The sequence below is a fragment of the Phascolarctos cinereus genome, unplaced genomic scaffold (assembly GCF_003287225.1).
Source record: "Phascolarctos cinereus isolate Bilbo 61053 unplaced genomic scaffold, phaCin_HiC Scaffold_1;HRSCAF=81, whole genome shotgun sequence".
Taxonomy (NCBI): Eukaryota; Metazoa; Chordata; class Mammalia; order Diprotodontia; family Phascolarctidae; genus Phascolarctos; species Phascolarctos cinereus.
The window spans coordinates 66,422-92,624 of record NW_027555514.1 but is presented as its reverse complement, the minus strand read 5'-3'; the positions used below and the strand labels follow the sequence as shown (position 1 = coordinate 92,624).

Below are 26,203 nucleotides of genomic sequence, written 5' to 3'. Positions count from 1 at the left end.
ATTCCAGTGGTTCCCTTCCACCTCCAGGATCAAATACAAAATCCTCTTTCATTTGAAGCCCTTCACAATCTAGACATAACCTACTTTTCCAGTCTTCTTACACCTTCCTTCCTGCCCTCCATCCACTGATCTGATGACACTGACCTCCTTGCTCTTCAAGGAAGACACTCATCTCTCAGCTCAGAGCATTCTCTGGCTGTCCTCTATGGTTGGAATTCTCTCTCTCCTCTGTCCACTGCTTTCCTCCAAGTCCCAACTAAAATGCCACCTGCTACAAGAAGCCTTTTCCAGTTCTACTTAATTCAGGTGCCTCTACCACTGCGCTTCCCCCCCCCCCCCTTAATCATATCTTATGTATTCCACCTATAGTTTGTTCACACACATTTATTTGCTTGTTGTCCACTGCTTCCCCCCCCCCCCCACTGGGAGCTCCCAGAGGGCAGAGATTGTTGTTTGCCTCTTTTTGTACTAGCCTAAGCACAATGCCCAGCATATTATAGGCACTTATTAAATGTTAACTGTTCGCCTTCTATTCATCTCAAAAACAATTCCTGTTTCCTTTATTCTCTCACAAATACCCTCCCTTCTGCCCATTCCACATTTGGTACCATCAACCATCCCACCCCACCCCCCTAAATGTTCAACCTTTCCCCACTAACAGATTCCTTTCCAACATGACAGTCTCCCCCATCCCTGAAGACTTTTTTACTAGACCCTAAATGCTACCCTCAAGTTATCACTCATTCTCAACAACACTGAACAATTGTGAATGACTTAGCTCTTCACAGCCATACCATGATCCAAGACAGTTCCAAGGGACTCATGATGGAACGTGATGTCCACCTCCAGAGAAAGAACTCATGGATTCTGAATGCAGACGGAAGCAGACTGTTTTCACTTTATTTTTTTCATGGTTTTCTCCTTTGGTCTGTTTCTTCTTTCACAGCATGACTAATATGGAAATATATTTCACATGACTGCACATATACAACCTTTCTCAAACTGCTTACCATTTTATGAAGAGGGGAGGGAGAAAAATTTGGAATTCAAAATTTTGTAAAAATGAATGTTGAAAGTTGTCTTTACATATAATTGGAAAAAATAAAATACTATTTAAAAAGAGATTTCTATCACTTATGAATTCTCTGATGGGAAATAAGGGCTGACTTTTTCCTGAAGCCTTGACCACATTGATTACATTCCCAAAATTCTCTCCAGTGTGGATTATCTGATGTATAATAAGACCAGCCCACTGTGTGAAAGCCATTCTACATGGATTACATTCATAAGATTTCTCTCCATTGTGAAATCTCTGATGTACAGGAACACTGGAACTACATCTGAAAGTTTTTCCACATTGACTACATTCCTAAAGTTGTTGTCCAGTGTGGATTCTCTGATGTTCAGCAAGGTTCTTTCTTTCGGATGGTTTTTTCCACATTGATTACATTCCTAAGGTTTTTCTCTAGTGTGGATTCTCTGATGTACAGTAAGACCAGCCCTCTGTGTAAAAGTCTTTCTACATTGATTACATTCATAAGGTTTCTCTCCATTGTGGATTCTCTGATGTACAGGAAGACTGGAACTACATCTAAAAGTTTTTCCACATTGATTACACTTATAAGGTTTCTCTCCAGTGTGGATTCTCTGGTGTACAGTAAGACTGGAGCGGCATGTGAAAGTCTTTCCACATTGATTACATTCATAAGGTTTCTCTCCAGTGTGGATTCTCTGATGATGATCAAGACTGGCCCTCTGAGGGTAAGCCTTTCCACACTGATCACATTTATAAGGTTTTTCCCCAGTGTGGTTTCTCTGATGTACAGCAAGGCCAGATCTGGTTCTGAATGTCTTTCCACATTGAATACATTCAAAAGGTTTCTCTCCAGTGTGGGTTCTCTGATGTACAGTAAAACTGCTCCTCTCTGTAAAAGTCTTTCCACATTGACTGCATTCATAACGTTTCTCTCCAGTGTGGATTCTCTGGTGTACAGTAAGACTGGAGCTGTATCTGAAAGTCTTTTCACATTGATTGCATTCATATGGTTTCTCTCCAGTGTGGATTCTCTGATGATGATCAAGACTGGCCCTCTGCGTGAAAGCCTTTCCACATTGATTACATTTATAAGGTTTCTCTTTAGTGTGGGTTCTCTGATGTACAGTATAACTGCTCCTTTCGGTAAAAGTCTTTCCACAATGATTACATTGATAAGGTTTCTCTCCAGTGTGGATTCTATGGTGTACAGCAAGATTGGTGCTGGATCTGAAACCCTTTCCACATTGATAACATTTATAAGGTTTCTCCCCTGTATGGATTCTCTCATGTAAAGCAAGACTGGCCCTCTGTGTAAAAGCCTTTCCACACTGATTACATTCATAAGGCTTCTCTCCAGTGTGGATTCTCTCATGTAGAGCAAGCCTGGTACTGCATCCAAAAGTCTTGCCGCATTGATTGCATTCATAAGGTTTCTCCCCAGTGTGGATTCTGCAATGCAAAGTAAGACTGGCCCTCTTTATGAAAGTCTTTCCACACTGATTACATTCATATGGTTTCTCTCCAGTGTGGATTCTCCAATGCTGAGTAAGACTGGAGCTGGATCTGAAACCCTTTCCACATTGATTACATTCATAAGGTTTCTCTCCAGTGTGGACTCTCTGATGTACAGGAAGACTAGAGCTGTATCTGAAAGTCTTTCCACATTGATTGCATTCATAACGTTTCTCTCCAGTGTGAGTTCTCTGATGTACAGTAAGACCACCTTTCTGTGTAAAAGTCTTTCCACATAGATTACATTCATAAAGTTTCTCTCCAGTGTGGGTTCTCTGATGTACAGGAAGACTGGAGCTACATCTGAAAGTCTTTCCACATTGATTACATTCATAACGTTTCTCTCCCGTGTGGGTTCTCTGATGTACAGTAAGACCGCCTCTTTGTGTAAAAGCCTTTCCACATTGATTACATTCATAAGGTTTCTCTCCAGTGTGGATTCTCTCATGTACAGCAATATTGTTCCTAAATCTGAAAGTCTTTCCACATTGATTACATTCATAAGATTTCTTTCTGGTGCGAATTCTCTGCTGTATTATAAGGGATGAGTGTTCACTAAAAGCTTGGTCACATTCATGACACTCATGTGGTTTCTCTCCAGTCTGAATTTTTTGATGGTAAATAAGGAATGACTGCTGACTGAAGGCTTTATCACACTGAATACATTCATAAGGTTTCTCCCCAGTATAGATTCTCTGATGTACAGCACAGATTTCTCTCCAAGTGAAGTCACAGGGACCATCACTCCTGAATCTTTGCTTGTGAGTTCCTTCCACAGAAAGGCTTAACTTTGCAGGCATCTCTTTCATTTCAAGTCTGATCTCTCTTTCTGAAAGAAACAATAAAAACATATATACACAGTCACATATACAATAATATCCCCTTCCCTCCATTGGCAGAATGTAAACTGACTTACATTCTAATTTCCCTGGGCAAAGAGAAGTCTTCAAACCTAAATGGGCAGAATCAATCATTTGAAATGCCATTGGCTCACATCTGAAGGCTGGTTTAATTTACAAAGAGCTTCATACACAACAACACTGGATCCTCAAACAACCCTGTTACACAGGCAGGGCAAGCATTCTCATCACATTCATAACTCAGGCCACGAGCTCAGAATGGCTGAGTGACTTGACGCCAATCCTAGCAGCTGAGAGTAGAACTCAAACCTTATGACTGGGCATGTTCTGTTCATAGTTCTAGAAAGATTGTCTTCACTTTCGATCTTGCTTCTTCACTTTCACTGTCTGCACTGTCTAATTCTTCCTTCATAAGTATTATGCCATTTGGTGTACATATGCTAAATCTTCATATTATTTCATCATCTATCATGTCTGTAAGCATAATGGAGTTTTCCTGATGATTGCTTTCATTTTCTTTCTTTCTTTCTTTTTTTTGCTACAGTATCTGGGATCACCTGATGAATGCCAACACTGGTTTTTGTATTTACCTGAGGCACAAGAGATCTTGTTTTGGCTCAGTTTTTTTTGGGATAGGCATTAAATTATTTCTTTTGACAAATTCATCTTTAAATGCCTTTGCTCAGTAAAATAAGAATAAATTTTTTGTACTAAACACAACTTTAAAAATGCATGGCATTTCCCATGTCTGAGAATGTGTGTCTCATACAGGACCTTGTGTCATTGTCCTTCTGTAAGAAAGTACACAGCAGGCTGCCCTCTGAATCTTCTAGTAGCCCTCCCATTTAGTGGCTCACACAGCCCTTGGAGGTTCTGGACGGCGGTCCACGGGATTTGGCACATAAGCAGGAAATCACAGCCCAATTGTGTTACAAAGACAGTTTCCTCTGGGACAACAAGCAGGTGCATGTTTCAACCACAACAGGCTTCTTTCTGCAGTGATTCTGAACTGGCATGATCAGGCATATGATGCTTCTGGGGATCAAGCAGTAATTATATTAAACTCTGACTGCTTCTAAGTGCGACACACACTTTCAGTTCCTTCCCTTGACGTCAAATTCTCTCCAGAAGGATTGAACATTCATGTGCAAATGGTCACAGGCATGCAAATACTCTGAGTGTCTGTCTCTCCACCAGAGTAGTTCTCTCATCCCTAGGTTACCTTCTAAACACATTGCACAGCAAAGCTGTAATCGCCAGATCAAGATCTTATTTGGGTTTGCATTCTTAGAGCAGAGATGGCAGACTCTTTGAGAACCATGGTTGCTGAACACGCACAGTAGAGGCCATAAGGAAACCATCATGGACCACCACGACCTTTCTACAAAAACAGACCTTAAATTGCCCCTCATTGCAATGCCAAGGCATTTTCCGATTTGAACCTATCCTCCACTTGTGTAGCTATTTGTCTCCCCTGGCAGCTTCTCTAAGGAATTGGTTGATAACACATTAGTCATTCAGTGGAGTTTGTAGCCAGTTTGCCAGTGATAGAAAAGAGGAAGTTATGTCTGAAGAAATTCTACCTTTACAAAGTTGGTTTTCAATATGAAATTTGTTCAAAAAAAATATACAAAACAAAGTAATAGGTGGAATTGTCCTTTCAGCATTTATCATTTAATTTATTACTTGTCATAAGCCAGTAGAAGAATAAATCTTTTATATAATAACCAGTTCTTCATTTTATTGACTGCTTAGGGAGCTAAAAACAACAAAAAAATGAATTTCTGTCCCAGAGCAGGAGACCCTGTCCAATTCCCCTCCCATTTTCCACTTCATACATGTGTGAGCCTTTTCAGTTTTCTGTTTAAATCATCTATGAGTGAGGTTCATGCTTCTTCTCAAAACATCTCCATGTACACAAACATATCCAAAGTGAGCCCATTCTCCTTTGAATAACCTTCCCTTCCTCTTATGTTCCTAATACTATCTGAGGCATCCTTCCAATAGGCCAGGCTCATAAATGAAGTGTCTTGCATTCCTCATGACTCTCACAGATTCATACTCCCTACATCCATATTCAATCTGTTGCAAAGTTACACACATCTCTTACATGTACGCTTTTCTGTCTCAACACTGTCACTGTCTTGGTTCTGACCCCAGTCACCTCATACCTGGGGTATTTCAGAGCCTGCTGGTTGGTCCAGCTGCCTCATCTCCCCCGAGTCCAATCACTCCTCCACCCAGCTGTGAAGTTCATCTTCCTGAAGCTCTCACCTGACCATGTCCACCCACTCAACAACCTCCTATAGCTCCCCAGTAAAAGGACCCAATATAGAATCCTCCCTAGGCTGCTAGAACACTTTATCATCTCCCCTCTCCCACTCTGCCAGTCTTCTTTCACCCTGTTTCCCCTCCTATATGCTATAATCCAGTAGTGTGGACCTCCTTTCTGTTCTGTGAACAGGACACTCCACCTCCTGACTCCATGGTTTTTTTTCTCACCATCCCTTTTGCCAATTTAGCCTGTCTATAGTGGGTTTCTACATAGTTGTTGGAGTGTCATCTGCCCCACCAAACTGTGAGCTGCATGAGAGCCAGGGATGTCCCTTGTGTCTCTTTATGTCCCTGGTGTTTAGGACAGGGCTTGGTATGCAGGTTACACTTAATAAATGTTTGTTGACTTGAAGAAAGTCTAAGAAAGAGCTCATATTGGAGAGTCTAGCCGCTTTAGCATTTCCAGGAAAATTCCATGCCCCCAAATTCCAAATAATGACTTCTTTACACAATCAGAGATTTATCCCTAGAAGGTAGCTGAAAGGCCATGGAGTCCAACCCCCTCATTTTACAGATGGGGAAACTGAGGTGCCATGGTTCAGTAACTGGCCAAAGAAGCCACTGCTAAAAAACATCTGAAAAAGAATTGCAAGGCAGGTTTTCCAGCACCCAAATCTAGCATTTTATCACAATACCTAGAAGTCTCTTGTAATCACAGCTCTCATATACCTGCCTTCACTGCACTCACCTGGACAGCAGCTCTTCAGGCCTTCTTGCTCCAGCATCCACGGTGCTTCCCTTTGCTCAAAATAAGAGACCACATCTTCTCTGGGAACTGGAAGCCCTGGGCATGGGGAATAAGAACAAGCATGGAGAGAAACTTCTAATTTAGTTCTCCTTAGGGAAAGAGTGTGGATACAGAGCTGCTCCCTTTTGAGAATCACTTTAATATACTCACACATAGGACTCTGTACTCACTCATCAGTGCTTGTGATACAAGTAACCCAAAATAGGATGCGTTGTACAGCAGTGTTTCCCTGAGAAACAGCCAAACCCTCTGCCCCTCATCATGTTATGCCTCATTCTGGCAGAAATTCCTAACCCCTAAAACTGGGTGAAAACATTATTATGCCAGACCAGCCTCTAGTCCCAGCAACAGGGAACTTAATAAATCATATTTTATCCTGCCCCCCTACCTGGCTCCTCACTCCCTGAAACCTATGTAAACCTTGTGTACTGTTCATTTGGGGAGTCTTTGCCTTTTCAGGTGACATTCTCCTGCTGGTGAACTCCAGAAACTCTATTGGCCCTAATTTTTTTTTCTCCTCCAGTCTGTTAGTCCTGCCAATGACGGACATGCCAGCAAAGAGCCCAGGATGATTCCCAGGACTCCTGCAGGATAGTTTCCATAGCATTTATTTTGGTGAGTGTTGGGGAGAAGATCATGGGGCCAATTTGGAGTCAGAGAATTTGGTCTTGGTGCACCTTCTTCATAGAAGGATGGACTCATTGAATAGTTTCCATTGTCTAGAAATCAGAGGCAGCTGATGGTGCAATGGAGAGAGCCCTGGGTCTGCAGTCAGGAATTCCTGAATTCAAATCTGGCCTCAGACAGTTACCAGCTATGTGCTCCTGGACAAGTCACTTAACCTCTGTTTACCTCAGTTTTTTCCACTCTCAAAAGAGGACAATAATATCACCCAACATAGAAGGTTATGGTAAGGACAAAGTGACACAATATTGTAAAGAAAGCACTTGGCCCAGCTCCTGGCAAATAGTAGGTACATATAAATGCTTATTCCCTTCCCTTCCCTTCCCACCATCTGCACTGGAATTTTAGGGCAACATGAAGGAAGACTAAGGTTGAGCCTACTATGCTGGGCATATCTAGGAGTTGGGAGCTACAAATTGATACTCATTAAAAAGAAGAATATCTACAAAACTGGATCCACCCCTGGGAGGAAGAGGCTGCAAGGAAAAGTTGATTCAGTTTTCAGAGATTTGGCAGCAAAATTCATGTCCAGGTAGAGGTTGGACTAAATGACCTCTGAGATCAGTTTCATGTCTAAGATGCTTCCACAATGAACTGGACCTTTGACCTGAAGCTACCTAGAAGTGGTAATAAGAGACAGCATCAGAAGCAACAAAGGAAACCCTCAGGTTCCTACCACGCAATTCAAAGCCCTTTTATAGGAAAACCAGACAGGAGGAGGACCCTGTATCTTGGACACAGGAGACTAGCACTTTTCCTTTCCAGTAACTGATAAATGCTCCAAATCCTTCATAGTAGGAAATGAAGATATTCCATTTGATTGCTGACTCAGAGTTACCATGGCAAGTGTCCTTACCCAGGGAGAGCAGGTTCTGGGCATTCTCCAGCATGACCTCCTTGTACAGCAACTTCTGAGGATGGTCCAAGAGGCGCCACTCCTCCTGGGTGAAGTCCACAGCTACATCCTTGAATGTCACCGACTCCTAAATCATCAAAAATCACAGGACAAAGACCTGAATGACACTTCAGAATAAACAGCCCAACCTTCATCAATTTACAGCAGGAAACTGAAGCACAGAGAAGGGAATTGGCCAAAGGTCATTCCCTTTATGAGTTCCAGAGTCAACTCTTGAAACCACAGTCACTAAGAGCCTGATGGAATTTTAAGAAAAGCATTTTATATCATCTTCTTACTACAAAATGTGTCTCCCTGTGGAATCGAGGAAAGTTTGTGTGTGGATCTGCAGAGGAGCAAGAGAGAGGACGATGGGAAATTCCTGCCTTCTCTGAACTGATCTAAGTGATATATTCTTTTTTTTTTGAGTTTTATAATTCTATGCATTTTATTTGAAACACTTAAAAATATTATTCTGAGAAGGGGTCCATAGGCTTCCCAAGACTGATAAATGTGTCCAGGATAGAATAAAGTTTAAGAATCCCTGTCATACAGGGAATTTTTTTCAGATCAGGCTTCATGGACTTTGTTAGTCTGAGGTCGCTCCTATTTCCAAATATACAATTTAGAAACCCAAATATGTAATTCCAAATCCAAATATATAATTTAGAAATAAGCTGGAAAGCATTTGGAAGAGGGCAACTAGGAAGGAAAAGAACTACAGATCCTGCCACATAAGGATCAGTTCATTTCATCTCGACAAAAAAGAATTATGGTGGATAGAACAGTTGTCTTCATGTACTGAATCACGTGAACCAGGAATTAGACTTTTTCTTCTTGGACTCATGGGCAGAACTGGGGGCCACAGGTCTAAGTTGTAGAGAGGCAGGGGTTATCAATATGTGAAGAACAATATCATAATTCAACCAAAATTTTTTTTTAGGTTATACATGTGTAGTTATGCAAAACAATCCCATAGTAGACATGTTGTGAAAAACTAACTCTATTTCCCTTAATCCTATCCTGCCCCCCCATTTATTCTATTCTTTCTTTTGACCCTGTTCTCCTCAGAAGTATTTGCTTCTGATTAGCCCCTTTCCCAATCTGCCCTCTTCTCTATCATCCCCTTGCTCTCTTGTCCCCTTCTCCCCCTATTTTCCTGTAAGGTAAGACAGATTTCCATACCCAACTGAATGTGTATGTTATTTCCTCCTTAAGCCAAATCCTATAAGAATAAGATTCACTCATTCCCTCTCACCTTCCCCAGTTTCCCCTCCACTGTAAGAGCCTTTTCTTTTCTCTGTTGGTTTTTTTGTGAGATAATTTACCCCATTCTACCTCTCCCTTTCTTCTTCTCCTAGTATAATCCTCTCTCATCCCTTAATTTTATCTCCAGATATGACCCCTTTATCTTCAACTCACCCTGTGCCCTCTATCTATCTTATCTATTTATCCATCTATCTACATACATATATATAATCCCCCCCCCAATCTAATACTGACAAAGGTCTCATGACTTAAAAATATCATCTTTCCATGCAGGAATGTAAACAGTTCAACCTTAATAAGTCTCTTATGATTTCTCTTTCCTGTTTACCTCTTCATGTTCCACTTGAGTCTTGTATTTGAAAGTCAAATTTTCTCTTTAGCTCTGGTCTTTTCATCAAGAATGCTTGAAAATCCTCTATTTCACTGAATGACCATTTTTTCCCCTGAAGGATTATACTCAGTTTTGCTGGGTAGGTGATTCTTGGTTGTAATCCTATCTCCTTTGCTCTCTGGAATATTATATTCCATGCCCTGCAGTCCTTTAATGTAGAAGCTGCTAAATCTTGTGTTATCCTGATTGTATTTCCACATTACTTGAATTATTTCTTTCTGGCAGCTTGTAATATTTTCTCCTTAACCTGGGAACTCTGGAATTTGGCTACAATATTCCTAGGAGTTTTCCTTTGGGGATCTCTTTCAGGAGGAGATAGGTGGATTCTTTTAATTTCTATTTTGCCTACTGGTTCTAAAATATGAGGGCAGTTTTCCTTGATAATTTCTTGAAAGATGATGTCTAGGCTCTTTTTTTGATCATGGCTTTCAGATAGTCCAATAGTTTTAAAATTCTCTCTCCTGGATCTATTTTCCAGGTCAATGTTTTTCCAATGAGATATTTCACATTGTTTTCTAATTTTTCATTCTTCTGAATTTGTTTTTTTACAGTGTCTTGATTTCTCATAAAGTCACTAGCTTCCAATTGCTCTATTCTAATTTTTAAGGAAGTATTTTCTTCAGTAGTCTTTTGGACTTCCTTTTCCATTTGACCAATTTTGCTTTTTAGGGTATTCTTCTCCTCATTGGCTTTTTTGGACCTCTTTTGCCATTTGGGTTAGGCTATTTTTTAAGGTGTTATTTTCTTCAGTAATTTTTTGGGTCTCCTTTAGCAAACTGTTGACTTGTTTTTCATGATTTTCTTGCATCACTCTCATTTCTCTTCCCAGTTTTTCCTCTACTTCTCTTACTTGCTTCTCAAAATCCCTTTTGAGCTCTTCATAGGCCTGGGACTGATTCATATTTTTTTGGAGGCTTTGGATGTAGGAGCTTTGACTTTGTTGTTTTCTTCTGGTTGTATGTTTTGATCTTCTTTGTTACCAAAGTAAGATAATATAGTCTGACTCTTTTTGAGCTGCTTGCTCATGATCCTGGCCAATTACTTGAGTTTTAAACTCTATGTTAAGGTGAGAATCTGCTTCCAATGTGGAGAATGTACTGTCCCAAGCTTTGGGGGTTTATACAGCTGTTTTCAGAGATACTTGTACGGACCTGTAAATTTTCAGTTCTTACAAGGTAATATGATAAGGGACGAGGTGTTTACTCCTTTCCTGGCTTGTGTTCTGGTCTACAAGTGATCACAAGCACTCCTTTCTGTCCTGGAACTGTGAGGAAGGTTTCCTCTCCACAGCCACTACAAGCTCCACTGCACCAGGGCTCCTTCTCACCCCAGGACCGCCCCCTCAGAACTGTGACCCAAATCTAAGCACAGGCAAAGCAAGAGATTCCTGCCTCAGCACTGGCAAAGAGATCCCTGCAATCCCCCTCTGATCAGCCACCTGATTCCCCCTCAGTCTGTGGGCTGGAAGCTCAGGATGTAGCCACTGCCCTGGTGCCTGTGCTTTGGAACTGGCTCGGAGACCAAGCTCCTCTCTCACTGCAAAAACAGACTTTTCCCACTGACCTTCTAAGCTGTCTTTGGCGTTCCTGGGTTGAGAAGTCTGGCAGGCGCCACAGCTGCCTGTGATTCAGTCCTCTGAGGCCTTCTCTAGGCCCCATGCTGCCTGCGTGCCCATGTTGCACTGCACTCCGCTCCCAGCCTGGCGTGATATATACCTTTCTGATCAACCATCCACGTTGTCTTGGGCTAGAGATTTGTTTCACTCTTTTTGTGGGTTCTGCTGCTTTAGAATTTGTTTAGAGTCATTTTTTATAGGTATTTGGAGGGGTTTGGGGGAGAGCTCAAGCAAGTCACTGCTTTCACTCCGCCATCTCGGCTCCACCCCCCTAAGTGATATATTCTAAAGAAAACTCTGTAAAGAGTTTGTGAGAAGCTGGTGAGCACAGAGTACACTGGGCAAAAAAAGTTTTATGTGACCACTTAAAAGAATTAAGTTAAACAAAAGATCTAGTTTGTTTCCTGAGAGGCTGGAATAAAGTGTTATCTGGATGAAAACATGAGGAGGAATCTAATGCGACCTTCATCAGAGTCTGGACTGCACTGAGTGGTATGAGATGGTTTCCATGGAAGTGAAGAAAAGTTATCTGTTGTTACACTGAGGGCTTGGAGGTCTCTGGGGATGATGTGTGATAGCCAAAACAGCTTCTGCCTTTGTCTATAGCATATATTCCTTAGTTAAAACATTTGATTACAGTAAACAAGAGTAAGTGATGAAGAAAAAAAACTTCCTTCATTGATTAAAAAAGCAATATTTCATTAACTTGCATTTTGTTTGAGCTAAGTCATCTTGATGAGAAATAAATGCTCTAAACACACTCCTAGAACTGTAGAAACTTGGGATAACAAGAACTAAGAGAATGAGTACATATACATGGCAGGCTGGCCAGATCCGAGAAGAACCTGATGAGAAGGTCATCTCTGCTTGAGAAGGGTCATCTAGATTTCCAACTTGCTACAGGCACAACATGGGCTTGCATTTTGGTGGTCTTCTATTTCATCTTCTTGCATTTTCATCACATGCAGATGATTCACTTTATCAGAGATTATGATATTTTTAAAAAAAATTTATTCATTGTAAACAAATACAAAATGAGAAAGTGAAAAAAAAAACCATTTACACAGCAGAACATGAGGATTCAATATAAAACAATAAAACAAAAAAAATACAAAATAATAAAACAATAAATTTCCATTTTCCCCAAACCTATGTAATAAATCCTGCACTAGGGGTGGGGAACCTGTAGCCTTGTAGGTCCTAGGTTCAAATTTTACAGAAAAAATCCTTTGTGGATTCAGTCAAAAGGAAACAGCTTCCCCACCCTTGTCCTATACATTGTTTTCAAAGCAACCCAGGTTTTCTGTGCTTCCTTCTAGGTTTTCTTTCATTCTCTGCTATGTACTTTTTATTTTTTTCTCCCTCCTTCTTCCCGCCTCCAGCCCTAGAATGGTTACAATTAAACATGAATATATACACACATACATTTATATATGACCCTACTATACATATTTCTTTTTATCGGTTCTTTCTCTGGAGGTAGATAGCATCCACCTTCATACGTCCAAGTCTTTCCATGTTTTTTTAAATCAACCAGCTCATCATTTCCTATACCACAGCTGTATTCCATCACAATCATATCCTATCTGAGAGACTGTCTATGAAAGTTTTTCCCCCAATTTTCTGCTTTTTTAATAAATCTTGGCTACATTGATTTTATTCATATGAAGTTTTTAATGTAAAATACATTCATCCTTTCCACATTACGACTTTCCCCATCGCAGTTCCAATATACCGTGGGTTGGCATGAGAAATTAAATGCAATTTTTGGGTGTTTCATAGAAACCAAAGATGATATATGAAGGCCAGCAGATGACACAGAAAAAGTTTAGAAACTCAGAAATACATAAAATATGTGTATAGCATTGTGTAACATCCACATAGTTTATCTTTTAATGCCATAATAATTCAGACTTCTTTTCTGGTCCAAAGGGAGGGCCAAAAAATTTTATGCGGATTTTCAAGATTGAAAGGGCACTGTGTGATGTGGAAATGGTCACTGGAATAGAAGTTATTGATTTTACACTTCAACAAAGCTCTTGCCTCATAAAATAATTTACTGTCTGGTACTGCTGAATTTTCTTCTTTTACATTTTCCTCCTTAGTTTCTTTCAAATTCTTCGTCTTTTCCTTTTCCAAATGACTTTTGCTATTATTTTTCTAACTCAGTAAAACAATATATTTTTTTAGTAATTTAAATGGAATGGCATTGAATAAGTGAATTAGTTAAGTAAATTGACATTTTTTTTTATTATATTGGCTTTATCTACCCATGAACAATGAAGAGTTCTCCAATTATTTAAATCTGTCTTTATTTGTATAAAGAGTGTTTTATGTTTATGTTCATGTTGTTCCTATGTCTGTTTTGGCAGGTATATGGTCAGGTATTTTATATTCTCTAGATATTTTAAATGGTCTAAGATGATATTGAATAATATTGGTGACATATAGTGTAGTTTCCCTATTTTTCTCTTTTAATCAAATCTATTTTAGCTTTAACTGATTTAGATCAGGATTACTACCCCTGCTTTTTTTATATAATGAATTCTACTCCAGCCCTTTACTGCATCTCTGTATCTCTCATTCTTATTGTGTTTCCTGAAAGCAACATATTGTTGAATTCAGATTTTTAATCCATTTCCATTTTAATGGTAAATTCTTACCATTCACATTCAAAATTATAATTACTTGTTGTGTATTTCTCTCCATCCTATTTTTCTTCACTATCTTCTCAGCGTATTTACTCTATCCCTCCTCACTGGTCTAATTTACTCATACCCAATACCTTGCCCTCCTATTCCTTAATCTACTCACCCCTCTAAGAGTCCCTCCCTTATCTTCTCCCTCACCTTCCCCCTTACTCTACCACTCTTTCTAAGAGTTTCTCCCTTATGCTTATAATGCTCATAATTCTTAATCTACACACCCTTCTAAAAGTCCCTCCCTTATCCCTTCCCTTCGCCCTCTTATTTCTTTCTGAATCTAGAAGTATTTTATACCCTTCTAGATATATATGTTGCTCCCTCTTTAACCGATTCCAGATGACAGTAAGATTTCAGCACTACTCACCCACCTCCTCTTGCTTCTTCTGTGTAAATTCTTTCTTTCATGCCTCATATATGAGAAGTATGTACATGTATGTACTCCTTTCTATCTCTCCCTACAGTTTTATTTTTCAGAATCATCCCATCATCCACAGCTCAGCCTAAGCCTTTCTTTCAAACTACGCAAACAATGATGACCGCTTATAAGAGTATCGACAACATTTTCACATATAAGAAGTAAACAACTTGACCTTCTTCAGTCTATTATAATTGGTCTTTAATGTTTACCTTATATTTCTCTTGGATCTTATATGTTAAATCTTCCATTTAGTTCAGCTCTTTTTGTCACAAATTCCTGAAAGTCTTTCAATTCATCAAATATCTTTTTTTTTCATTCATGATTATACTTAACTTTATTGGGTAAGTTACCCTTGGCCAAAGCCCCAAGTCTTTTGCTATAAGAAATACAGTGTTCCAAGATGTATGGTCCTTCAACTTAGAAGCTGCTAGGTCTTGAGTAATCCTGATTATAGCTCTAAGATTTTGAAATTTTTTTTTCTGTTGCTTGTGACATTTTTTCCTTAATCTGGGAGCTTTGAAACTTGGCTATGTTATTACTGGAAGTTTTCCTTCTGGGATCTCTTTCAGGTAGTGATCAGTGGATTTCCCCCCTCTATTTCTTCTTTACCTTCTCGTTCTAGAAGTTCAGGGCAATTTTCCTCAATAATTTCTTGTTACATTTTATCGAGATTCTTTTTTAATTGTAATTTTCAAGTAATCTGTCTATTTTCATATTGTGTTTCTTCAACCTGTTCTCCAAGTCAGTTGTTATTCTGATGTTTCAAATTCTCTGTTTGTTCATACTTTTGATGTTGAGAGAACTTAAAAGGATGTTAAAAAACAAATAAGACAGACTGAGGAAAAATTAGGGAAGAAATAAGAGCAATAAAAAAGAAATCAAGCACATCTTATGAAAAGAAAATCAACCCACTGGAAATAGAGAATCAGTGGCAGAAAGCACCTAGAGGGCAGAGGTTAGAATGGATACCTTGGAGGCTTTGACTACATGAAGTATACAGAGAAAAAAAAAAGGGGACCAGATGATTAGAGGGGCCATGAATCAGAGAATGAGGGTCTAGGCAAAACAGAAAACAGCAAGAGAAGATGGACAATGAAGAAAGTGAGATAAATCCTTGTTGGAAAGGGGCAGACAAATTGATAAAATTAAAAAAAAAACTAATGAAAAGGGCTAGTTGAAGGGGAAAAGAGGAAGGGGAATCTACGTGAGTAACTGAGAGGAAAAAGGAGGGGTAAGAAATGTAGAATTTCTGAAGAAACTAGAATTAAAAGACATAACATCTTCTAAATGGGACAATCAAGGAATATGCATATTTCTTTGCAACAGGTGAAACTTCTACAAAAATTAACCACTAGGACACTGCAAACTACTGTGAAAAGGCAGAAATAATCAATACATCCTTTCACCCCATAATGAAATAAGAATAGGAATTGGTTCAGGGGACCACAAACAAAAGATACAAACCCAAATGGAGTCTTAACAATGACATATTAAATAATGACTGAGTCAAAGAACAAATCACAGAAAGGATAACTTTGTAAAAGAAAATGATAGTGATGTAACAATACACCAAAATTTCTGGGATTCAGCTAAAGCAGTCCTCAGGGAGAGAACATATCCTTACAATCATACATTAAGAATACGGAAGAGGGGTTAGAGACTGGCTCAGTAAAATCTTATTAACAAACCTTTTTCAACATCATAAAAACATCTACCTAAAACCAACACCAAGTATCACAAGAAATAGAAATATATTAGAACCTTTATATAATTTATATATAATATATATAATAATGACAAAATATAAGAAGGAATAATTGAAAGAAAAATCCCATTCCAAATAAGTAAGATGTTTATACACTATTTGGGAATCAACCTCCCAAAGCACACAAAAGAGTTTCATTGATTCAATTACAAAGCAGTCCTTAAAAAAACGAAGGATGACAACCTGAATAGCTGGGAGAATATTCAGTGCTCATGGCTAGGTTATGCCAATATAATACAAATGACAATACTATCCAAAACATTTACTTTTAAATACTGTACTAATGTCAGGGGTGAAATTTTACAAAAGGGTCAACTGAGGCAGTTCTCCAAGAAAGTTATCATTTATTAACAGGGGTAGGCAGCCTGATAATAAAGGATGGGTCAAATGACCCTACCTCTGGCCAAAAGACTCCTAATTGAAGAAGCAACTCTTTTTATAAGCATAAAAGAAAGAACAAAAATTCTATCATTGGTTAGCATCACAGGGATAAAGGATAACTGTTGGTTACACCAAAGAAAGTAGACATAGCCCCCACATCCCATGAGGACCAACTCCCTCTATCTCTAAGGAATGCTTTGGTTAATTTATGGGTCCTAGCTGCACTCTAAGGTAGCTGATGAGTACCCCAGGTGTGGGAAACTTACTGGCTATGGGGGAAGGGGGATTAGATATCTAAATTGTTAAAGATGGGACAAGGTCTTCTCAAGGATCCACACCTTGCAGGAAATGCTGAGATAATGTTTTCTGAGAGTATTGGGAAGAGATTTTCTTTGACTAATGAATTTAAGCCTTGAGAATGTGAGAAAGGATTCATTTAAAGATCCCTACTCCATTCTAATCAGTATTAATAGGTTCAATATGATGCCTAAGAGGTGATAATAGTTGTTATTAAGTGATATACTAATTTAACATTTAGATTGAGTCACTTCCTAACCAAGAATAAACATGTACTAATACATATTTTATGTAAAATCACATAGAGATAACTTGATATGATAAATTCTTATAGTAAGCCTCATAAACTTTCATCTAAAATTCACCACTTGGTTACCAGTTATGAAGCTCACTTGCTCAACCACAAGAATGCTGAGAAAGATATCTCTATCCTGTTTTGCTCAGATTCCATGTCCAAGCCTAGCCTGGGTGGCTGTGTGATATGGAAAGTCCCCCACTTTGCCTGGTATCTTTGTAATACCCGTCTCATCTCTTCTTGCCCAACATGAGAGGAACCTATTTATGATCAGTTAGCCATTGGAGATAGCCCATGCTTCACCCAACTTGTGACTCCCTGCTCGTATGTCTTTTATTTTTTGGAAGGGGAGGGAGAGTGCAGCATCATTTTTGGTGCTTAAAAACAAGGTCTACTGACTGATGGGATTTTGTATTTTACTTTGCCTCTCTAGAAGTTTCTGATATCAAACCTTATAAAAACTAGGTTCAGGGGACCAGAGGCATCTTAGATCATGAATAATATCTGACGTCTAATTCATAACCCTTTAATAAAGTGCTATTGGCAGAAAGCTCTGCCTCAGTCTCTTTTATCGTAGGCTGGGCAATTTTGAACCCCACAAGAGAGACAGAGACTGAACTTTTGCCCACATGAACTTCTCTCAGAGACAAAGAGAAAGCTTTTTGGTTTGTCACAGAGAATATAGAACATGGTTCTTGAATAAAATCAAATATAAAATACAGGATTGAGAATGAATTCCCTAGCTAATCAAATTATGAAGGGATATTTTAAAGAGCTAAGTAAAATCATAACAATATTCATTTGGAAAAACCCAAGATCTACAACATCAAGGGAAATGATGAAAAGAAGTGAGAACATGGGGGAAGCAGCTCTAGCAGACCTCAAACTACATTATTAAGCAGCAGTCACCAAAACCATCTGGTATTGGTAAATAGATAAATCAATGGGAAAGGAAATAGATAAATTGGAAACCAAAAAATCATAGAAATGACAAAATTAAGAGCTTGTTCTTTGAGAAGACTACCGTCAGCTAATCCCATTACAAAGAAGAGAGCAGAAAATCAATCAAAATACCAAATGAGAAAGGTAAAAATCACAGAAAAGTCAGAAGAACTAAAAAGGATAATCAGAATGCTCTGCACAATTTTATGCTAAAGAAACTGAGAACACAAAAGAAATACAGGAATTTCTCCAAAAACACGACATGCTCCAACTATCAGAAGATCAGAGAGATGCTGAGTAAGCTTATCTCAGAAAAGGAAATAGACTGGGATGTAAAAGAAGCAAAGGGGAAAATCTCCAGGTCCTGAGAGATTCCCAGAAGAATTTAATCAGATTTGGAAAGAACAGTTATTTCAAATAATTTCAAATTTTTCATATTTCAAATAATTGTCCCAAATAAGAAAACATCCCACTAAGACAAACACAGACCTAAGATCTAAACCTGGGAAAGTCAAAACACAGAAAGAAAACTCCAAGCCAACCTCATCAATGAACACCACCCCCAATTTTTAAACTAGATCCTATCAAAATCTGTGGAGACTTTCTAGGGCCAAGATGGTGGAGCAAGGAAGGAACCAGAAGCCCTCCAAATTCCCCTCCAAACAACTAGAAAACTGCCTCTGACTTGGTCTAGGTGCAGGGAAGCTTACCAGCCCAGCAAGAGCGAAAGGTCCAGGAGGAGGAGCAGCAGCAGCCACCAGCCTCACAGCAGGGGGCCTGCCGCAAGGCACCCCCAGGGTAAATGAGCAGTCAGTGCACCACAGTGACCCCATCCCCAGCACAAGGCCCATTGCTGACCAGGAGCAAAGCCTGGTCCAGTGGCTGGTCCACATCAAGATCCCACCCCTGGGACCTACCAGCCAAGGGACCCTGTTTCCACAGCAACCCAGTAGTTGGGCCCCACCCCTCCTGGCAGATCAGCAACAAAATTACTCCTTCAGGCCAGGCTAGAAGAGAGGCCCTGTTTCCATAGTAGCAACCCAGCAGCAAGGCCCCAGCCCTCAGGCAGATCAGCAAGAACATCCCTCTTCCTGGGCATGATAGCAGAGAGTCACTGTTTCCACAGCAACGCAGCAGCAGGGCCCCACTTCTGGGGCAGACAGGCAACAAGATTCTTCCTCCAGGGCCAGCCACTAGAAAGGCTGTTATCATAGTAACCGAACAGTAAGGCCCTCCTCTGGGGCAGCTAAACTCCACACTCATGGGAAGCCAACAGAGAGGCTCCCACCTCCCAGTACAGTGAAAACAGGCTGCTAAGCCCTGAAGCCCAGCGAAAGCCAACAATAAGACCCAAAGACCTAGCACAAAAAGCATGGGACAATACAGGACCAGAGCCCAATTCTCACATAAAAATATCAAGTCACAAAAAAAGGAGAAAAAAACGAGCAAAAAAACAAACAAAAGAATAGACTACATAAAGTTACTATGGTCTTGGAGGATCAGGGCATAAACTCAGAAGAGGATAATAATGTAAAAATGGCTACATGTGAAGCCTCAAAGAAAAACGTAATTTGGTTTCAGGCCCAAAAGGAATTCCAGGAAGAGCTTAAAAAGGACTTTAAAAAGCAAATTAGAGAAGTAGGAAAAAAATTAGGAAAAGAAACGAGAGTAGTGTAAGAGAATCATGGGAAAAAAGTCAATAGCATGGGAAAAGATACAAAAATTTACAAAGAAGCTAACTCTCTAAAAAATAGAATTGGCCAAATGGAAAAGTACAAAAGGTCACTGAAGAAAATAATTCCTTAATAATAAGAATTGAGCAAATGGAAGCTAATGACTCTATGAGGCATCAAGATACAATAAAGCAAAGGTGAAATTTCTCATTGGAAAAACTGATATAGGAAACAAATCCAGGAGAAACAATATAAGAGTTACTGGACTACCTGAAAGTCATGATCAAAAGAAAGGGGAAAAAAAAAGCCTGGACAACATCTTTCAAGAAATTATCTAAGAAAAATGCATTCATGTATTAGAACCAGAGAGCAAAACAGAAATTGAAAGAATCCATTGATCACCACCTGAAAGACATCCCCAAATGAAAACTCCTAGGAACATCATAGCCAAATTTCAGAACTCACAGATCAAGGAGAAAGTATTATAAGCAGCTGAAAAGAAAATTCAAATATCCTGGAACTACAGTCAAGATTACACAGATTTGGCAGCTTCCATGTTAAAGAACCAGAAGGCCTACAATGTGATAAACCAGAAGAAAAAGGAGTTAGGATTACAACCAAGAATCACCAATCCAGCAAAACTGAATTTAATCTTTCAGGGGAAAAAAACGGACATTTAACAAAATGGGGGGGGTGCACTAGGTGGTGCAGTGGATAGAGCACTGGCCCTGAAGTCAGAAGGACCTGAGTTCAAATCCAGCCTCTGGCCAAACACTTGACACTTACTAGCTGTGTGACCCTGGGCAAGGCACTTAACCCCAATTGCCTTAAAAAAAAATAGAAGACTTTCAAGCATTCCTAATTAAAAGACTACAGCTGAAAAAAAATTTGACTTCCAAGCAAGGTAAACATAAAAAGGTAAAAAGGAAACAAGAAAGAGAAAACATAAGAAATTCAATAAGGTTAAACTGTTTATATTTTTTGTACGGCATGATAATATTTGTAACTCTTAAGAACTCTATTACTATAAGAGCAATTAGAAGGAGTACATGTACACAGATGGTGTGGATATAGGTGACTTTGCTGGGATAATATCTCAAAAAAACCCCAAAATACAGGGGTGACAGAAAATTGCACTGGAAGAAAAAAGAAGGGGGAGATTGAATGGGGGTAAATTATCCCACAGAAAAGAGGCATGAAAGAGCTATTGTAATGGAGGGGAAAATGAGAGGATGGCAAGCAAAGCGTAAACTTTGGCTTCAACACTGGCTCAAAGAAAGAATAACGTATACACTCAGTTGGATACAGAAATCTATTTTACCTTATAAGGAAGTAAAAAGGGTTGGGGATAACAGAGAGGGAAGAGTAAACTAGGGAAGGAGGTGATAGAGAAGGAAAACATTTGTGAGGAGGGCAAGGATTGGGGAGCTAAGAAGGAAGGGAACAAGTGAAAAATTGCATGGAGGGAAATACACAGTTAGCATAACTATAAATGTGAATGGGATGAACTCACCCATAAAATGGAAGCAGAGTGGATTAAAAACAAGAATCCTACAACATGTTGTTTATAAGAAATACATTTGAGCAAAGAGATACACACAAGGTAAAGGTATGGAACTGGAGCAGAATCTATTATGCTTCAGCTGAATCGAAGAAAGCAGGGGTAGCAATCATGATCTCAAACAAAGCCAAAGCAAAAATGGATATGATTAAAAGATATAAGGAAGGAAACTGTATCTTGCTGAAAGGTACCATAGACAATGAAGTCATATCAATACTAAACATACATACACCAAATGGTATAGCATCTAAATTTCTGAAGGAGAATTTCAATGAGTTACAGGAGGAAATAGATAATAAAACTATATTGGGGGGACCTCAACTTTCCCCTCTCAGAACTAGATAAATCTAACAAAAAAATAAACAAGAAAGGAGTTAAGGAGGTGAATACAATTCTGGAAAAGCTAGATATGATAGATCTCCGGAGAAAACTGAATGAGAATAGAAGGGAATATACCTTTTTCTCAGCAGTACATGGCACATACACAAAAACTGACTGTGTATTAGGACATAAAAACCTCACAATCAAATGCAGAAAAGCAGAAATAGTAAACACATCCTTTTCAGATCATCACGCAAGAAAAATCACATTCAATAATGGACAACGGAAAAAGAGATTAAAAATTAATTGGAAAATAACCCCAAAAAACAAGTGGGTCAAAGAACAAACCATAGAAACAATCCATGATTTTACTGAAGAAAATGACGAATACTACGACATTTGTGGAACAGAATGTGTGTTGCCCTTTGAGTGAATACAAGAGTGGCAGTGAACCTGCCTGGCTGCATCCTTCAGCATGTCACCAGCAAGGACCTTGACAATTCTTATAACAGGATTAAATGAGTCACAACATCTAAGGTACATAAGATGGCAAATAGTAGGCACATATAACCAGCCTCAACCCCCTTTCCAGTCTTCCAACATTTCACTCCCCCTCCTCCTCTGACCCAGGGATACTAGCCTCTTGACTAAGCCTTGACCAGAACCCCCCCCCCATCTCCTGACTCTGTAGGTTTTCCAAGGGCTGTCTCCCATGTTTGGAAAGTTGTACTTCCTCATCCTGGCCTCTGGACTTCCTTCAAGTCTCAGCTAAAATCTCACCTTCTGAAAAAGTGATTTTTTTCCTTGTTCCTGTAACTGTTAGAGCCTTCCATATGAGATCACATCCCACCTACCCTGTACAGAACTTGTTTGGACTCAGGGGCTTACAGGTTGCCTCCCCTGTTAGACTAGGAGACCCCTGAGGGCAGGAACTGGTTTTTCCTTCCTTTATATCCAGGAAAGTTTTGAACAGTGCCTGGCACAGAGTTGGGCCTTTCTACATGCTTATTGACTGGACTTAACTGGTAAAGGAGAGGGATTTGGAGAGACCTGGGAAGGCCTGTGTGAGCTGAGGCAGGAGGACGTGAGCAGCATCAGGAGCACAATTTCTGCTCTGATGACAGCACAGCAAAGAGTAGAAGCTGGGGGGCCTTCAGGCCTCTGCTCCAGACCTGTCCAGACAAGACTCGGGGTGAAAGGTTTCCTGGACCTTGAGTGGCTACAAGACAGAGCTTGGCCACAAGAAACCGAGAGGAAGGGGAGAAGCTGTGTGCAGGGGGTGGGGTGCTAGGCAAGCACAAAGAGAGCAAAGACATGGTCCCCATGGAAAAGAGAGTAAGGAGTGAAGTGGTCATCCCTGTGAGTCAGGTGTGATGAGGAGAACTTAAAAACAAACAGAGGAGGGCAGCAATTGGGGGGAGGGGGCTAGTGCTCCAGACCCCAAGATGCCAATGAATCAGTCTGAACACAGAAGTAGAGAGCAGGGCAGGGTGGTCACTGCTGTATTGATTTCATACCTATTTTTTTTTATAAAGAAATGATCCACAAGGAAGGCATTGGCAGCTTAAAGGACAATCCTATGGAAATGGCTTGCATTGCTGATGTTGGTCAAGTCTGTGGATGGACTGCACTCACCTGGGGTGAGGGGCTGTGGCTCCCAGGGGCCATTCCCTCTGGCTCCAGGTTCCCTGCTTTGGCCAGTCCTGGGTCCTCTGCAGACTGAGCTGGGGAGGGAGAAGGGTCCTGGATGGGGTGAGGTCTTTGCCTTCTCTTCCTAGGCAGGAGGCTGACCTACAGAGGGTAAGGTCCCACGGCGGTTACAAAGGCCCTGGCTTTTCACAGGAATGACTCTAACCTACAGAGGGAAGGAAGGAGCAGATAGGGGTCAGGCTTGGAAATGAAGATGGTCTGAAGAGGAAGATTACTTCCCTCCCTGTCTTCTGCCCCCTCCCCATTCTCCCACAGAGGCACATGTGGCTTTGGGATCCCAGATGAGATGAGACCAATCAGAGCCTCAATGACCCCTGAGTCAGAGCTCTTCCTCCAACTGGTTCGCTGCCCTCCCTGCATCCCCTCTGCCCAACTAACATACTCGTATTTCCTAGACAACAAACTGACTGCTTGATCTAGGAGGCAGGGAAGCCAAGGAAGACTGAGGATGGGGTGGGGAATGGGAGGACTCTGGAATAGAACCTCCAAGGAATGACCAGGGGAAGCCAAAGACTGGGAGACAAAACCTAGTCTTCTGGGATTCAGCCCTGAGGGCTCCAAAAGAAGTGGGGGCAGGGAAGCAGGAGAAACTCCCCCTAGTAAGAGGAACCGAGATAAGGTCTGGGAGGGAAGACATTCTAATCTAGCTCATGAAAGGGAGGTCAGGGGCACCAGCGACAGAAATGTTGCAGGTGGACAGCTGAGCCTGGGAAAGCAGGAAGACTGTATCCTGAGGTCTAAGTAGGAGCCAGGGAAGACTCCTGGGGACCTTCTTGGAATCTCTATAGACAAAGTGGAGACAGGGAGCCACATGCTGATAGGGAAGCAGCCCAAGAGCTGCAGGTCCAGCTAAGGGGGGGAGGGCAGGCAAGAGCTTTGGTTCTTGCACCAAAGGTGGGGTGCTTGGGACAGGAAGGCAGGACTCATGGATCCTAAGCGGGGGGCAGGGAGAGCGGACACATGGATCCTGATAGGAAGGCTGAAAGCAGGACTTCTGGGTCCCTATGGGTAAAGTCTGAAGTTTGTGACCCAATGGTAAACCTGGGGAGTGGGACCCTGGACGTTTGGGAAGTGACTGGGAGTCTGGAAAAGAGACAGGGGGCAGGGAGCTCTTCCAGTGGTCAGGGAGGGAGGCAGGCATGCTCCGGGCAGACCTACAGGACACTCCCATGAGGTCAGAGGAGGAGGATGAGACCTAAAGACACAGGCAGCCATTAGAAGGCAGGAGGTGTACGGGGGGAGGGGGAAAAAGGGGGGGGAAGAGGGAGGGGGCGCTGGTTCAGACTTACCTAGGACTTGCAGCCACAGAGCGATCTCAGCTCCAGGGAAGGCAGAGTGAGCTTAAGCTACAAGGCAAAAAGGCAAAGAGATCTCAGCTCCCAGAGTTCCTGCTTTGAGCCAGCCCACTCTGGGAGGATCCTCCCAGTCTCAAGAGCCCCTCCATGCCCAGCCCCTGAGGCCCCTAGGATGGGCCTTTTGCTCCAATCACTCTTTGGGCCAGGCTCTCAGGACCCTGCCTACCTCTCCTCCCCAAGCCCTGCCCTTCTTCACGTGGAATGCCTTGGCCACTGGAATAACGCCCTCTTCCGCCCTAGACTCCTCCCAGGCTTTCAAACTCCACCCCAGGGCTCGAATTCCATCCACCTGGCCCACCCCCTACCAGGCTGGTCATCTCTGAGGGCTGCTCCTCCCCCATGCTTCCCTCAGCCAGCTCTGGGACTTGTACCCTCCTCCTTCCGAGCAGAACGATCGGCCAAGATGAAATGTGGGCACCAGGACTAACTGAAAGTAGCGGGGCCTGTACTCTGAGGTGCTGGTAGCAAATGGCCCTCGGGAAAATTGGGATTCTATGTGCTATTTGCAACTGTGAATGCAGATGGGCTGGACTAAGTTTCTCCTAATCTAAATTAGAATGTGGTCTCACTGAAAGTCAGCTGTGTTCATCACTGGGATCTTTGACCTTTAGATCAGACCTCCATGCAAAATAGTCTTAAAATCGGGAATTTAGGTGATAGGCTTAGGAATTGTAAGAATAAAAATTAAATGTAATTGGATCAGAATTACTGTGTTCTACTCTGAATGCAATCTAGTGTCAAATGGATAGATGAATGAAGTGGTTTTTCTACGTAAGCTGATTCAGAAATGCCTTCAACTGAATTGATGTCATTTGACTGGCAATTTTGTTTCATGTTTTAAGTCTAACATTATTTATGTTACTGTTATGCTTTTACTGTTTCTCATATTGGGATTTTGAGGAAACCATTCTCCAGAAGAAAAGTTGTGTTTATCTGATGGATTGTCCAACCAGTGATTATGAAAATTATAAAATCACACCTGGAATAGTACGTATTGAAGTGATAGCTTTGAGGTACCTTAGTCTCCACAGATGCCAGCCTTGATTCAGAATGGGACTCCTTCCTTGATTAGAGTTGATATTATCATATCTTGGAACTCAGAAAGTAAGAAAATCCCTCAAATTCTCTTGAACTGAAGACTCAATCAAGTTAATTCAAGGAGCATTTATTAAGCTACTAATAAGCATTCATTAAGCACCTATTATGTGCCAAGCCTTAGGCTAAGTGCTAAGGATAATAAGATTAAATAGCAGGAAGGACTACTTGGAATTGTGGATGGAGCAGTGGGCTTGGAAACAGGAAGACTCATTGTTATTAGTTCAAATGTGGCCACAGACACTTAGTAGCTGTGTGACCCTGGGCAAGTCATTTACCCTGGTTTGTGTCAGTTTCTTCATTGGTAAAATGAGCCAGAGAAGAAAATGGCTAAAATCATT

General features: G+C 40.9%; 1 protein-coding gene across 1 annotated transcript; it reads right to left on the bottom strand.

Moving 5' to 3' along the window:
* Positions 1-872: 872 nt before the first annotated feature.
* LOC110217615 (uncharacterized) lies at positions 873-24,943 on the bottom strand. The gene is made up of 5 exons (XM_021000080.2): positions 24,702-24,943; positions 23,338-23,493; positions 8,031-8,157; positions 6,431-6,526; positions 873-3,377 (listed from the first exon to the last, which is right to left on the bottom strand). The coding sequence occupies exons 2-5, from the start codon at positions 23,368-23,370 to the stop codon at positions 1,453-1,455; spliced, it is 2,181 nt and encodes a 726-aa protein (XP_020855739.1). The 5' UTR covers positions 23,371-23,493; positions 24,702-24,943; the 3' UTR covers positions 873-1,452.
* Between the last annotated feature and the right edge of the window lie 1,260 nt (positions 24,944-26,203).